This window comes from Ascidia mentula, chromosome 6, assembly GCF_947561715.1.
Source record: "Ascidia mentula chromosome 6, kaAscMent1.1, whole genome shotgun sequence".
NCBI lineage: Eukaryota > Metazoa > Chordata > Ascidiacea > Phlebobranchia > Ascidiidae > Ascidia > Ascidia mentula.
The window spans coordinates 19,194,245-19,210,579 of NC_138571.1; the positions used below are offsets into that span (position 1 = coordinate 19,194,245).

General features: G+C 36.4%; 1 protein-coding gene across 1 annotated transcript; it reads right to left on the bottom strand.

Moving 5' to 3' along the window:
* Positions 1–570: 570 nt before the first annotated feature.
* LOC145906243 (cytochrome P450 3A8-like) lies at positions 571–6,475 on the bottom strand. Its single transcript, XM_082993670.1, has 15 exons — positions 6,405–6,475; positions 5,251–5,365; positions 5,131–5,180; positions 4,822–4,918; positions 4,396–4,475; positions 3,672–3,806; positions 3,386–3,456; positions 3,154–3,234; positions 2,859–2,989; positions 2,571–2,640; positions 2,163–2,323; positions 1,806–1,894; positions 1,514–1,651; positions 733–889; positions 571–657 (listed from the first exon to the last, which is right to left on the bottom strand). The coding sequence occupies exons 1-15, from the start codon at positions 6,473–6,475 to the stop codon at positions 571–573; spliced, it is 1,533 nt and encodes a 510-aa protein (XP_082849796.1).
* Positions 6,476–16,335: the final 9,860 nt, after the last annotated feature.

The following is a 16,335-nucleotide window of genomic DNA, read 5'->3' on the forward strand; positions in this document are numbered from 1 at the left end:
AACGACAGGATCCTTTCCCAAAAAAATTTGCTGCACAACACATTGCCTTCCACTCTTCTGGGTAATAAATGACTTTTAAACACTTCAGAGTACAAGTTTTACAACTCATAATTTACACAAGGTCATGGTATGTTTACAAAGTAATTCAGGTTTCAACGCTAAACTTGAATTCAGTTTATTTTATGACCCATCACCAAATCCAAATTGCACTGTTTTGTTTTTCTAGCAAACACATAAAACACTCAATAAGCACCACTGGTATTTGTAGGTTAAAGTGCACAATCATCCTGCTATGAAATGCTAATCAGTACCAATGATTCAACAGACACACAAATTCCACAATACTAGTTTTTTTCCTAATTGGCGTGTTAACTCTTGCAGGCATAAAAAAGATATGTGATTGGAGTTAACAATATGTGTGCAAAGCACACAAAATGGTAATCAATGCAATAAAGAAAATTAAGGGCATTACCACCTACAATTGCGTCATACTCTAACCAGCACCAACCAAGACAAAACATTCTGTTTTATCACCACAACAATTTAAACCCAATGCTTAAAATATATGTCTTATTGTTTCATTAGTGTGGCTTTTAAGTAAAGGATGTCAACTTTAGGACGCACTGTAGTTTTAACTATTGTTTCCAGTGGTGGCTTCTGAAAAAAGAAAAAAAAAGCTAAACAATTAGGCAGAAATACACGTTATTATAATAATCAAAACTACAAACTGACCGGTGTCTCAGGAGAAACATCAAATTCAAAGATAAGCAGTAATTTGCATATTGCTATCTTCATTTGTAAATATGCAAATTTAATCCCAATGCAGCTTCTTGGTCCGGCTCCAAATGGTTGGAAGATGATTGGATCAATTTTGCTCATATCTTCCATTCTGTAATTGAATCTAAACTCTGATTCCCATTCAACATGCTCACAATATTTGTAAAATGTTATCATCAAGGAGCCTTTGTATTTATTAAGGTGCACTGGAGAATAAATGGATGATTGAGGGTTGTCCGCATTTTTAGAGTTGACAACTGTCATGTGACCAATAACATCATGTTAAACTTAGGTTATAATTTAGGTTTTGGAAACAGATATGGTTGCTTTGACTTGTACATCCCATTGACACTGACTTTATAAAGATGTATAATAAATTTGCCATAATTCTTCCCCAATTAGGGAGCACTTTTGAATCACCAAGTTCCACTTTCGGTGGTACACGAAAATAGGTGGAGAAACATAGGTTTAACTATTTTCCAAAATTTGGCATTTTTGTCACATATTTTATTCAGAGATGTGTATACTGCAACTAAAATTCAAATCCACAAAACGTATCAAAACATTAATACACAATACAACATCAAGAACTGTTCACACTGATCTTTTTATTATTTCTATTTGTGTCAGAATAGAAGTTTATTTCTATTTGTGTCAGAATAAAAAAATGGATCCAATGCATCTTAAAATGCATTATGACCTTCAAATGTTCATTCCCTTTAATTTTTGGTTTCACCTTTCTGGTTTAAACTCCAAAGGTTGATCCCAGTATTCAGGGTCTCTTGCCATCCCATAAGAGGGAATAATCACATTTATTCCTTTAGGAATAGTGAGGCCATTGATCGTAATCTCCTCCTCACAAAATCTTGCATTTCTGCACAGATAATTGAATGTTTATTGATTTAAAGAAGTGAAAAAATGCCATTTATTTCAACTTGGCACAGCATAAAGTGATATGTAAAACTCTATTAGGTCACAACACATGCAAGACAATTCATTTGATTTCATCCAATTTTGGATAATATTACCTGGGAAATGGTGAATAAAGCCTCAGTGACTCATTAACGCACTGGGTGATGTATTTCATCTCATTGATCTTCTCATAAGTAAGTGGCTTCTGCAATACAAGATGAAAACATTTTGTTGTTTTTTACATTAAATGAACCCAAGCTTTCACCATTACAAGCTTTTGACTAAAGCAGTAATGTTTCAAGCAAACATGATTGGCAGGATCGCCCCACTGCGCTGGTCCCTACTTGGACTCACAGCTTTTCAAGATCATGAGGTTTAGGCTTTACAGCCCAGACATTGCAGCCTTTAAACCTCATGGTTTTGACTAGTTATTAGAGCAAAGAATTACTAGTTTACTAATCTAAGACATGTACATCACTCTCAAACATTCCTTGAACTTCCTCTCTGAGTTTCTGCTGGACGTCTTTATGCCAAGCAAGGTTGTATAGAAGGAAAGTTAATGCACTTGATGTTGTGTCGTAACCAGCCAACAATAACAGCATGCTGTTACCTGTGATCTCCTTTTTAGTCATACCTGAATTCAAGCTCAAAATGTTGATATTTTTTTCCTTACATATATTTACTACTTATATCTTTCAGTAGCAAAGAGTTGCCTTTATGAAAATGCAATATTGTTGTGGCCAAGTTACCTTTATGTACTGTAATCTACTTTTAGCTGCATGTGATTATTTGTAAGGTATTAAAGTAAGTAAACATTTTATCCACATATACGTAAATTACAGACCACTATGAGTATAATTTTTTTTTCCATATTTTTTTACCTTTTTGCTGTAACTTGACCTCTTCATCAGTTATAAGGGACTCGGCCATAATGTCCAACATGTTTTGGTCCTGCCAAAGGAACATTTGTACATGTAAGAATGCACATTTGTTGCACTAGAGTTTAAATATTATTTCTAACTTGTGATAGCTATGTTGATATAAAATCATGTATCTCTACAATAAAAATTATGCTGCCAATTTTTTAAAAAATGGAATCCACATTTGCCATTGATAACTAGCATGCTTACTTTTAATGACAGTTTATTCTACATTGGACATTCCACTACCTGTTTGGAAGCCTTGCTGGTTCTGCTTTTTAATATGGCTTCAGTCAGTCTAGTGAAGTAATTCAATGGTTGTCTTGGGAAAATTGAAATGTCAAATCGCTCCAGAAGATTTTCCACGGGTGGAAACATTTCTATGAAAAAAACTGCAATTTCTATGGAAGAAAACGTTTCAATGCAGATAAAAATATGTAAAAAAGGGGTGTTTAATTTAAAAAGTTTGGTATTTAAAATGGCAAACATTTTATTAGGAAATTACTGTTGATTAGGGAACATGAAAATCAATGTAGTTACTTACGGACAAGAAAAAATAATAGTGAAATTGGAATATTGCCTTTAGAAAACAGTTTCCTTGCCATTTTAATGGGCTTTGCATCCTCTTTAGTCTGAAAAATCCTTTGGTTATCAAAACTTTTCGAGGTGCTACAACGTGACAAGTGCTTTTAGATTGAAATTTCACATGATTTTGAGAAGTATTTAGAACATAGAAAGCATCAAATTATTGAACAAACTTGCTAAATATTGTTTACTTGCCTGTGTATCGACCTTTACTCCATAACCAGCTGAACACAAAGCATCCAAAGTGTACTTGGAAAACACACTGCCAAAATTCAGGAAATAATAAATTGCATATATAGCTATCAAGCACTGTTATCAATACACAATTTCTCGTAAAATTTTTCATAAAAAAGCCATTTTTATGCATCACAATGAGCTTGGGATAGCCCCTCCCTACACAAAATTCCTGGATCCGTCCTTGGTGGTGACTTTGATGCCACTGAATTTTTCCAAAATCACCAAATTAAATACAGTCACCTTTTTGTATCCAACTTTCCATCATTTTCAATTGCAATATTTTTGAGATTTTCAACCATGATATCAGCACACTTTTCTGTGACTGAAAACATTCCCCTGAGTTTAGCTGTCGAAAATATTGGAGACATTGTGTGCCTGTGCATAAAAATTCCATTTAGCTTTCAGTAAAAACGTTTCAATGAAGATTCAAGATTTAACATTCGTTTATATTTTGTTGTCATAAATTGCACACATTTTCTAACAGTAATATGTGCCTATGTGAGATGAAAGGGTGCACCTAAGAACCAAAAATGGTTATCGAGTAGCTGACTGGATATGGAGACTGAACTAGGTCAGATCTAATGGTAATGTGTAAAAAGTAAAAGAACAAAAAAAATCACAAAATGTTCCTGTAGCTGCATATGGAATTAAGGCAATAATGACCTAATAGGTCTCATCAGGCACACCATGTCTCACCAGTTTTGGTAACTTACAACAATCTTGCCAACCATAAAAGACTGTAGTTGTTTTAAAAATAGAAAAACCTGAAAAGCTACCAAGACCTCAAAAACAAAGCACCATGAATTGCGATAATGATGTCCAAAGCATTACAAGGCAAACTTGCACAACACACTACAGGACACATTTTATGCTTGCTGGGATTTGCGAAATGAAATTTTACTGACATTTCTCAAAAAACATGGGGCAGTGACGGACAAATGACACAAGAAACCCATGTCTTCACCTGACACGTCTCCAGGTTTCTCCACCAATATTTGAAAGTCCGTTGTTCATAGCTTTTCCACTTACTTTGAGAAATGATTTCTGTTAGAAATAAATTTCACATATTATGCATAAAATCCATTAGGGGAATATGCTCTTAAAAGTTACTACAATTGTGCTACAGTATCCATTGTCAGCAAACTTAAACACTATGGATAAAAGCAGGAACAATAGCAGGCATTTATATTCAAAAGCAGCATTTTAGTTTTAAAGCCATTAACAAGTCCCTAGACTCTAAAATAGTTAAGAAATTTAAGAAAATAGAAGCATGCATTGTGTGGTACTCTACAATTTATTTAAAAATAAGTATGTAATATTGTTTAAAAAAAGTTATTTTCACTACTTTAGGCATATTATTGCATATTCTCATTTGTGCAATACGATATACCTGTCTGTCATAAAAATTATTAAAATTCTTGATCATGATTTGCTTAAGAATGTCTGGATCACTAATGATGATGCGGGGAGTGGTTCCGATATAAGTTCTGTAGGTAGAAAGATTAAATTATTCTATGCTTTACATTACAAAAATTAACCCAAGTTAATTGGGCAAGTAGCCAATACCACACTATGAACATAGGTACACAAAATTTTTGTACCCAGAAAAAAAAGTTACATCTTTTAGCCATTTTAAATTGAGCAATTGGTTACAACTGCAATCATCAAAATATTTGTTTGAAGTTAAACTATTGCTTGCCCATAGACCATTCCAAACTTCTCTTTCAACTCCAAGTCTTTGGTAAAAAACTAAGAACATGTTCAGAGTAGTCAAAAATCATATTTTTTTTGTAAAAAATTTTTGTTTTCAAAAACGTACTTTCCTTGGGTTATCTCCAAAAGTGTACTTAAAGGTTCCAAACTTCATAATACTCGGTGGGTAATGAGGAATGTTGTACTTGGCAAGAAACTGCCATTTCCTATGCAGATAAAACCTGGAAATTAAATACAAAGAACTTACAAACATCAGTTTTTCTTAAATGTATCATTAAGGATGCTTAAAGCAAATGACTGAAGGACACATATTGGTATTTCCATGAAAATAAGTTTTGGTGATGGGAAATGCCCACTGTGTAGAGTTCTGTCACAATGGAAAGGGCACATCATAGAGCAAACCAGTGATGCATAGGGCTCAATGAATGAGCGCACCTACATGTGCTGTTGTTATGGCAAATTTTAGGGTGTTTGGCAGTTTTGGGGGGTTTTGGGCTGTTTTAGTTACTTGGTGGTGGGTGCTGCTGAAAGGTATGGTGAAAATCGAGCACAAAATGCATTTCAGGCAGTGTTTGTGGAAAAATGAATCATTCAAGTGTCCATTTATTCGTCATTTTTGAAAGATCCATATCTACAAATTTTGATTAGTCTCTAGAAAAATTGTTTAGCCACCCCCCTGGTTGGATTTTGCAGAAAAATAAATTGTTTAACTGCCCAATCATTTGCATTTTTGTGCCCTTCTTTATGCAATGGCATCAAAGTTAGTTGCTGGAAAAGAGCCTAAGCAACCCCCCAGGGCTGTTTATACCCCCTGTAGGTCTGAGGCTCAACAAGTCCTTGCTCTGTACAGCCTCATCCAAGAGCAAATTTTTTTTCACTTTTTTAAAGAATATTAGGCCGCTATGTAAGTCACAAGACCCATAAACGGTCATTGGGAAACAAGCGGAACAGTCGTCAGGTGCATTATTGCAGAGGGCCTTGAAATTAGGATTTCTCCAAATTAGTACCCATATAGGTCCTTAAAGCAAGCAAGTTTCTGAACAATTTATAATAAGTAACTTTAAAAGTTGTCACCCAACCTTTTTCATGAAAGGAAGTCCAATATTAATACATGATTGCTATGATAACTATTGATTTTTGGTAATATTGCATAGCTAAAAATATACCCCTATAACACTTGCTAAATCTGTGACTGGCCCAACAATATTTGGATATTTTTTTTATAAAAAAACATGTGAGCAAACAAGACAAACTGTTCACCTTGCTAGCAGTAGTATGGTTCCTATTAGAATCCAAGTTTCCAGGGACAAAACATCTAGTGGTGTAATCATCTTACTTACTACAAGTACTGTTCACAATGTACAATTAAAAACTTTCGATCACACATGAAAGCCATGCAATATACTAATTTTCGACAAAATGTTTAATTGCATGTAAATGATGAAAATTCATTTTTGCAATTTATTCTGGCAATTTTCGAGAGAGGGGCAATTCCCTACGAAGAACTAACAGCTAAAGGACCAAATGCCGCTATTAGCGCTAATGTTGATGGTGGCTAATGGCGTAATGAAAGACCGCAAATTTGATCATTTTTTCTTTTACTGCCTTATGTTTAGGCTCTTTTCATTGCCGTCAATAGCGCCAATAGTATACATTTTCAATAGCGACAATAGCGTCATTAGCGCCATTACTCTTCACTCTCAGACTATTGAATCGAACACTATTGGCGCCAATGTGATGTTTTATAGATCGGTAACCTACAGTGCCTTCGTGAAGCAGCATGCGTGCTTAGTCCCATTGGCGTTACAAAAAATCATGCTGTTCTATCGTGATAGTGAACACAGTTTGGGAACCTCGAGTGGTGCTTTTTATATGTTTTATATATACATTTTATAGCCTATAGATATGGTATGCCTAAAAAGTAATCTTTCATTATCTGTTTAAACTAGAATCTATAATACTTTACAGAAACTAACCAATCGTTGGCAATACGACAACCAACGCAAAACAACACCAAAGAATATCTTGAAACTTCGCTAAATGCATCTTACAATCTCTATTGTGTGACTGAAATTTCTGCGCTTGAAATACTGCGCGTGGGTCAAAAATAGCGTACTGTGTGCCGCTCTTACGAAAGGTTACGAAAGGAGCAAACGTTCGAGATGTTTATTCAAAAACTTCCTTGGCGGCCGGAGACAATGTTCGCAAACATTGTGTTACGTGAGCGCAAACTGACCCACTTGAATTTCACAACGTGGCAAAATGAAGGGTTATGCAACGTATGTCGCAATAGGTAACGTTTTAGGTAAGCGTAGAGTTCCTTAGTGCAGGGGTCCGCAAATACTTTTTGGCGCGACCCTAAAAAAATTGCTCTAAATTCTCGCGACCCAAGCATTTTGTTAGCATGCAAGTTTTTAAAAAATACTACGCAACTAAATATCAGTATTAAGACTGCTATTATGCTATTGTTAGTTGCTGTTTTCTTGTAAACGAACGTATTTATTCTGTGGGCTCTGTGTTGAGAACACAACAAATCAATTCGAGGTTTACTTGGAGAGACGGCAAGCCGAAGATCGTCCTCTACTTCTAGTCTTGATCTGTATTTGCTTTCAATATAAGATAATGAAGAAAACGTCCTTTCACATAAGTATATGTAGTTCCAAGCGGCAAAAGAACATTCATTGCAGCCGCTGATAACTGCGGATATTCTTTGGCGACTGAAATCCAAAATTCAGCCAAAGTTCTTTTAGTATTAAAGGCAATCTTTAAACCACGGTCACTTGTCTTTTCAAATGAGTCACGGATTGGTCTGAACTCAAACGACCCTGTATGCATTTTTTATATAAGACACATATCTTTGGTTAAAAACAGTCATTCAGAGATTAAGTCATTCCTTCACGCATTCGAGTCTGGTTTTCTAACAGTCCATAGTTCGTACGCGTGGTTTGTAACTTTTTGTTGTAATACTCGTGCGACTGTTATTTATGCATTAAACCAGTGGTTCCCAACCTGGGGGTCGCGACCCCTAAGGGGGTCGCGGGAAGGCTATCTGTGGGTCGCGACAGATATGTGATGTTTTCATAACTTGTTACAACACATAGGCTACAAACAACTAGTTGGGCCTACTATCGCTAGTAATGCCTGTGCCACTAACATTGTGCACAGGCATTGTCATTGAAACATCACAGCAATTATTGTCATCAACAATGAAAGTATCAAAAAGCAGTTCAGGGCGTTCAGTTGTAAGTAGCAGTGAGATATCAAGGTTAAAAGTTGTCACCCAACCTTTTTCATGAAAGGAAGTCCAATATTAATACATGATTGCTATGAAAACTATTGATTTTTGGTAATATTGCATAGCTAAAAATATACCCCTACAACACTTGCTTAATCTGTGACACTGGCCCAACAAAATTTGGATATTTTTTTATTCAAAAACATGTGAGCAAATAAGTAAACTGTTCACCTTGCTAGCAGTAGTATGGTTCCTATTAGAATCCAAGTTTCCAGGGACAAAACATCTAGTGGTGTAATCATCTTACTTACTACAAGTACTGTTCAGAATGTACAATTAAAAACTTTCGATCACACATGAAAGCCATGCAATATACTAATTTTCGACAAAATGTTTAATTGCATGTAAATGATGAAAATTCATTTTTGAAATTTATTCTGGCAATTTTCGAGAGAGGGGCAATTCCCTACGAAGAACTAACAGCTAAAGGACCAAATGCCGCTATTAGCGCTAATGTTGATGGTGGCTAATGGCGTAATGAAAGACCGCAAATTTGATCATTTTTTCTTTTACTGCCTTTTCTATTGATGAATTTCCAAATATATGTTTAAGCTCTTTTCATTGCCGTCAATAGCGCCAATAGTATACATTTTCAATAGCGACAATAGCGTCATTAGCGCCACTACTCTTCACTCTCAGACTATTGAATCGAACACTATTGGCGCCAATGTGATGTTTTATAGATCGGTAACCTACAGTGCCTTCGTGAAGCAGCATGCGTGCTTAGTCCCATTGGCGTTATAAAAAATCATGCTGTTCTATCGTGATAGTGAACACAGTTTGGGAACCTCGAGTGGTGCTTTTTATATGTTTTATATATACTTTTTATAGCCTATAGATATGGTATGCCTAAAAAGTAATCTGTCATTATCTGTTTAAACTAGAATCTAATACTTTACAGAAACTAAACAATCGTTGGCAATACGACAACCAACGCAAAACAACACCAAAGAATATCTTGAAACTTCGCTAAATGCATCTTACAATCTCTATTGTGTGACTGAAATTTCTACGCTTGAAATACTGCGCGTGGGTCAAAAATAGCGTACTGTGTGCCGCTCTTACGAAAGGTTACGAAAGGAGCAAACGTTCGAGATGTTTATTCAAAAACTTCCTTGGCGGCCGGAGACAATGTTCGCAAACATTGTGTTACGTTAGCGCAAACTGACCCACTTGAATTTCACAACGTGGCAAAATGAAGGGTTATGCAACGTATGTCGCAATAGGTAACGTTTTAGGTAAGCGTAGAGTTCCTTAGTGCAGGGGTCCGCAAATACTTTTTGGCGCGACCCTAAAAAAATTGCTCTAAATTCTCGCGGCCCAAGCATTTTGTTAGCATGCAAGTTTTTTGGAAAATACTAAGCAACTAAATATCAGTATTAAGACTGCTATTATGCTATTGTTAGTTGCTGTTTTCTTGCACAAAATAGTGCTACACTCAGCACATAAAACTGTATGTAAACGAACGTATTTATTCTGTGGGCTTTGTGTTGAGAACACAACAAATCAATTCGAGGTTTACTTGGAGAGACGGCAAGCCGAAGATCGTCCTCTACTTCTAGTCTTGATCTATATTTGCTTTCAATATAAGATAATGAAGAAAACGTCCTTTCACATAAGTATATGTAGTTCCAAGCGGCAAAAGAACATTCATTGCAGCCGCTGATAACTGCGGATATTCTTTGGCGACTGAAATCCAAAATTCAGCCAAAGTTCTTTTAGTATTAAAGGCAATCTTTAAACCACGGTCACTTGTCTTTTCAAATGAGTCACGGATTGGTCTGAACTCAAACGACCCTGTATGCATTTTTTATATAAGACACATATCTTTGGTTAAAAACAGTCATTCAGAGATTAAGTCATTCCTTCACGCATTCGAGTCTGGTTTTCTAACAGTCCATAGTTCGTACGCGTGGTTTGTAACTTTTTGTTGTAATACTCGTGCGACTGTTATTTATGCATTAAACCAGTGGTTCCCAACCTGGGGGTCGCGACCCCTAAGGGGGTCGCGGGAAGGCTATCTGTGGCTCGCGACAGATATGTGATGTTTTCATAACTTGTTACAACACATAGGCTACAAACAACTAGTTGGGCCTACTATCGCTAGTAATGCCTGTGCCACTAACATTGTGCACAGGCATTGTCATTGAAACATCACAGCAATTATTGTCATCAACAATGAAAGTATCAAAAAGCAGTTCAGGGCGTTCAGTTGTAAGTAGCAGTGAGATATCAAGGTTAAAAGTTGTCACCCAACCTTTTTCATGAAAGGAAGTCCAATATTAATACATGATTGCTATGAAAACTATTGATTTTTGGTAATATTGCATAGCTAAAAATATACCCCTACAACACTTGCTTAATCTGTGACACTGGCCCAACAAAATTTGGATATTTTTTTATTCAAAAACATGTGAGCAAATAAGTAAACTGTTCACCTTGCTAGCAGTAGTATGGTTCCTATTAGAATCCAAGTTTCCAGGGACAAAACATCTAGTGGTGTAATCATCTTACTTACTACAAGTACTGTTCAGAATGTACAATTAAAAACTTTCGATCACACATGAAAGCCATGCAATATACTAATTTTCGACAAAATGTTTAATTGCATGTAAATGATGAAAATTCATTTTTGAAATTTATTCTGGCAATTTTCGAGAGAGGGGCAATTCCCTACGAAGAACTAACAGCTAAAGGACCAAATGCCGCTATTAGCGCTAATGTTGATGGTGGCTAATGGCGTAATGAAAGACCGCAAATTTGATCATTTTTTCTTTTACTGCCTTTTCTATTGATGAATTTCCAAATATATGTTTAAGCTCTTTTCATTGCCGTCAATAGCGCCAATAGTATACATTTTCAATAGCGACAATAGCGTCATTAGCGCCATTACTCTTCACTCTCAGACTATTGAATCGAACACTATTGGCGCCAATGTGATGTTTTATAGATCGGTAACCTACAGTGCCTTCGTGAAGCAGCATGCGTGCTTAGTCCCATTGGCGTTATAAAAAATCATGCTGTTCTATCGTGATAGTGAACACAGTTTGGGAACCTCGAGTGGTGCTTTTTATATGTTTTATATATACTTTTTATAGCCTATAGATATGGTATGCCTAAAAAGTAATCTGTCATTATCTGTTTAAACTAGAATCTAATACTTTACAGAAACTAAACAATCGTTGGCAATACGACAACCAACGCAAAACAACACCAAAGAATATCTTGAAACTTCGCTAAATGCATCTTACAATCTCTATTGTGTGACTGAAATTTCTACGCTTGAAATACTGCGCGTGGGTCAAAAATAGCGTACTGTGTGCCGCTCTTACGAAAGGTTACGAAAGGAGCAAACGTTCGAGATGTTTATTCAAAAACTTCCTTGGCGGCCGGAGACAATGTTCGCAAACATTGTGTTACGTTAGCGCAAACTGACCCACTTGAATTTCACAACGTGGCAAAATGAAGGGTTATGCAACGTATGTCGCAATAGGTAACGTTTTAGGTAAGCGTAGAGTTCCTTAGTGCAGGGGTCCGCAAATACTTTTTGGCGCGACCCTAAAAAAATTGCTCTAAATTCTCGCGGCCCAAGCATTTTGTTAGCATGCAAGTTTTTTGGAAAATACTAAGCAACTAAATATCAGTATTAAGACTGCTATTATGCTATTGTTAGTTGCTGTTTTCTTGCACAAAATAGTGCTACACTCAGCACATAAAACTGTATGTAAACGAACGTATTTATTCTGTGGGCTTTGTGTTGAGAACACAACAAATCAATTCGAGGTTTACTTGGAGAGACGGCAAGCCGAAGATCGTCCTCTACTTCTAGTCTTGATCTATATTTGCTTTCAATATAAGATAATGAAGAAAACGTCCTTTCACATAAGTATATGTAGTTCCAAGCGGCAAAAGAACATTCATTGCAGCCGCTGATAACTGCGGATATTCTTTGGCGACTGAAATCCAAAATTCAGCCAAAGTTCTTTTAGTATTAAAGGCAATCTTTAAACCACGGTCACTTGTCTTTTCAAATGAGTCACGGATTGGTCTGAACTCAAACGACCCTGTATGCATTTTTTATATAAGACACATATCTTTGGTTAAAAACAGTCATTCAGAGATTAAGTCATTCCTTCACGCATTCGAGTCTGGTTTTCTAACAGTCCATAGTTCGTACGCGTGGTTTGTAACTTTTTGTTGTAATACTCGTGCGACTGTTATTTATGCATTAAACCAGTGGTTCCCAACCTGGGGGTCGCGACCCCTAAGGGGGTCGCGGGAAGGCTATCTGTGGGTCGCGACAGATATGTGATGTTTTCATAACTTGTTACAACACATAGGCTACAAACAACTAGTTGGGCCTACTATCGCTAGTAATGCCTGTGCCACTAACATTGTGCACAGGCATTGTCATTGAAACATCACAGCAATTATTGTCATCAACAATGAAAGTATCAAAAAGCAGTTCAGGGCGTTCAGTTGTAAGTAGCAGTGAGATATCAAGGTTAAAAGTTGTCACCCAACCTTTTTCATGAAAGGAAGTCCAATATTAATACATGATTGCTATGAAAACTATTGATTTTTGGTAATATTGCATAGCTAAAAATATACCCCTACAACACTTGCTTAATCTGTGACACTGGCCCAACAAAATTTGGATATTTTTTTATTCAAAAACATGTGAGCAAATAAGTAAACTGTTCACCTTGCTAGCAGTAGTATGGTTCCTATTAGAATCCAAGTTTCCAGGGACAAAACATCTAGTGGTGTAATCATCTTACTTACTACAAGTACTGTTCAGAATGTACAATTAAAAACTTTCGATCACACATGAAAGCCATGCAATATACTAATTTTCGACAAAATGTTTAATTGCATGTAAATGATGAAAATTCATTTTTGAAATTTATTCTGGCAATTTTCGAGAGAGGGGCAATTCCCTACGAAGAACTAACAGCTAAAGGACCAAATGCCGCTATTAGCGCTAATGTTGATGGTGGCTAATGGCGTAATGAAAGACCGCAAATTTGATCATTTTTTCTTTTACTGCCTTTTCTATTGATGAATTTCCAAATATATGTTTAAGCTCTTTTCATTGCCGTCAATAGCGCCAATAGTATACATTTTCAATAGCGACAATAGCGTCATTAGCGCCATTACTCTTCACTCTCAGACTATTGAATCGAACACTATTGGCGCCAATGTGATGTTTTATAGATCGGTAACCTACAGTGCCTTCGTGAAGCAGCATGCGTGCTTAGTCCCATTGGCGTTATAAAAAATCATGCTGTTCTATCGTGATAGTGAACACAGTTTGGGAACCTCGAGTGGTGCTTTTTATATGTTTTATATATACTTTTTATAGCCTATAGATATGGTATGCCTAAAAAGTAATCTGTCATTATCTGTTTAAACTAGAATCTAATACTTTACAGAAACTAAACAATCGTTGGCAATACGACAACCAACGCAAAACAACACCAAAGAATATCTTGAAACTTCGCTAAATGCATCTTACAATCTCTATTGTGTGACTGAAATTTCTACGCTTGAAATACTGCGCGTGGGTCAAAAATAGCGTACTGTGTGCCGCTCTTACGAAAGGTTACGAAAGGAGCAAACGTTCGAGATGTTTATTCAAAAACTTCCTTGGCGGCCGGAGACAATGTTCGCAAACATTGTGTTACGTTAGCGCAAACTGACCCACTTGAATTTCACAACGTGGCAAAATGAAGGGTTATGCAACGTATGTCGCAATAGGTAACGTTTTAGGTAAGCGTAGAGTTCCTTAGTGCAGGGGTCCGCAAATACTTTTTGGCGCGACCCTAAAAAAATTGCTCTAAATTCTCGCGACCCAAGCATTTTGTTAGCATGCAAGTTTTTAAAAAATACTAAGCAACTAAATATCAGTATTAAGACTGCTATTATGCTATTGTTAGTTGCTGTTTTCTTGTAAACGAACGTATTTATTCTGTGGGCTCTGTGTTGAGAACACAACAAATCAATTCGAGGTTTACTTGGAGAGACGGCAAGCCGAAGATCGTCCTCTACTTCTAGTCTTGATCTGTATTTGCTTTCAATATAAGATAATGAAGAAAACGTCCTTTCACATAAGTATATGTAGTTCCAAGCGGCAAAAGAACATTCATTGCAGCCGCTGATAACTGCGGATATTCTTTGGCGACTGAAATCCAAAATTCAGCCAAAGTTCTTTTCTTTAAACCACGGTCACTTGTCTTTTCAAATGAGTCACGGATTGGTCTGAACTCAAACGACCCTGTATGCATTTTTTATATATAAGACACATATCTTTGGTTAAAAACAGTCATTCAGAGATTAAGTCATTCCTTCACGCATTCGAGTCTGGTTTTCTAACAGTCCATAGTTCGTACGCGTGGTTTGTAACTTTTTGTTGTAATACTCGTGCGACTGTTATTTATGCATTAAACCAGTGGTTCCCAACCTGGGGGTCGCGACCCCTAAGGGGGTCGCGGGAAGGCTATCTGTGGGTCGCGACAGATATGTGATGTTTTCATAACTTGTTACAACACATAGGCTACAAACAACTAGTTGGGCCTACTATCGCTAGTAATGCCTGTGCCACTAACATTGTGCACAGGCATTGTCATTGAAACATCACAGCAATTATTGTCATCAACAATGAAAGTATCAAAAAGCAGTTCAGGGCGTTCAGTTGTAAGTAGCAGTGAGATATCAAGGTTAAAAGTTGTCACCCAACCTTTTTCATGAAAGGAAGTCCAATATTAATACATGATTGCTATGAAAACTATTGATTTTTGGTAATATTGCATAGCTAAAAATATACCCCTACAACACTTGCTTAATCTGTGACACTGGCCCAACAAAATTTGGATATTTTTTTATTCAAAAACATGTGAGCAAATAAGTAAACTGTTCACCTTGCTAGCAGTAGTATGGTTCCTATTAGAATCCAAGTTTCCAGGGACAAAACATCTAGTGGTGTAATCATCTTACTTACTACAAGTACTGTTCAGAATGTACAATTAAAAACTTTCGATCACACATGAAAGCCATGCAATATACTAATTTTCGACAAAATGTTTAATTGCATGTAAATGATGAAAATTCATTTTTGAAATTTATTCTGGCAATTTTCGAGAGAGGGGCAATTCCCTACGAAGAACTAACAGCTAAAGGACCAAATGCCGCTATTAGCGCTAATGTTGATGGTGGCTAATGGCGTAATGAAAGACCGCAAATTTGATCATTTTTTCTTTTACTGCCTTTTCTATTGATGAATTTCCAAATATATGTTTAAGCTCTTTTCATTGCCGTCAATAGCGCCAATAGTATACATTTTCAATAGCGACAATAGCGTCATTAGCGCCACTACTCTTCACTCTCAGACTATTGAATCGAACACTATTGGCGCCAATGTGATGTTTTATAGATCGGTAACCTACAGTGCCTTCGTGAAGCAGCATGCGTGCTTAGTCCCATTGGCGTTATAAAAAATCATGCTGTTCTATCGTGATAGTGAACACAGTTTGGGAACCTCGAGTGGTGCTTTTTATATGTTTTATATATACTTTTTATAGCCTATAGATATGGTATGCCTAAAAAGTAATCTGTCATTATCTGTTTAAACTAGAATCTAATACTTTACAGAAACTAAACAATCGTTGGCAATACGACAACCAACGCAAAACAACACCAAAGAATATCTTGAAACTTCGCTAAATGCATCTTACAATCTCTATTGTGTGACTGAAATTTCTACGCTTGAAATACTGCGCGTGGGTCAAAAATAGCGTACTGTGTGCCGCTCTTACGAAAGGTTACGAAAGGAGCAAACGTTCGAGATGTTTATTCAAAAACTTCCTTGGCGGCCGGAGACAATGTTCGCAAACATTG

Excerpts from the sequence above, each read along its gene's own strand:
- LOC145906243 (XM_082993670.1), bottom strand. The coding sequence starts at position 6,475 with ATGATTACACCACTAGATGTTTTGTCCCTGGAAACTTGGATTCTAATA. Across the intron at positions 4,476-4,821 it reads ATAATTTTTATGACAGACAG|AAATCATTTCTCAAAGTAAG; the intron begins GTATATCGTATT and ends TATTTCTAACAG. Across the intron at positions 3,235-3,385 it reads AAAGGTCGATACACAGGCAA|AGGATGCAAAGCCCATTAAA; the intron begins GTAAACAATATT and ends TTCAGACTAAAG.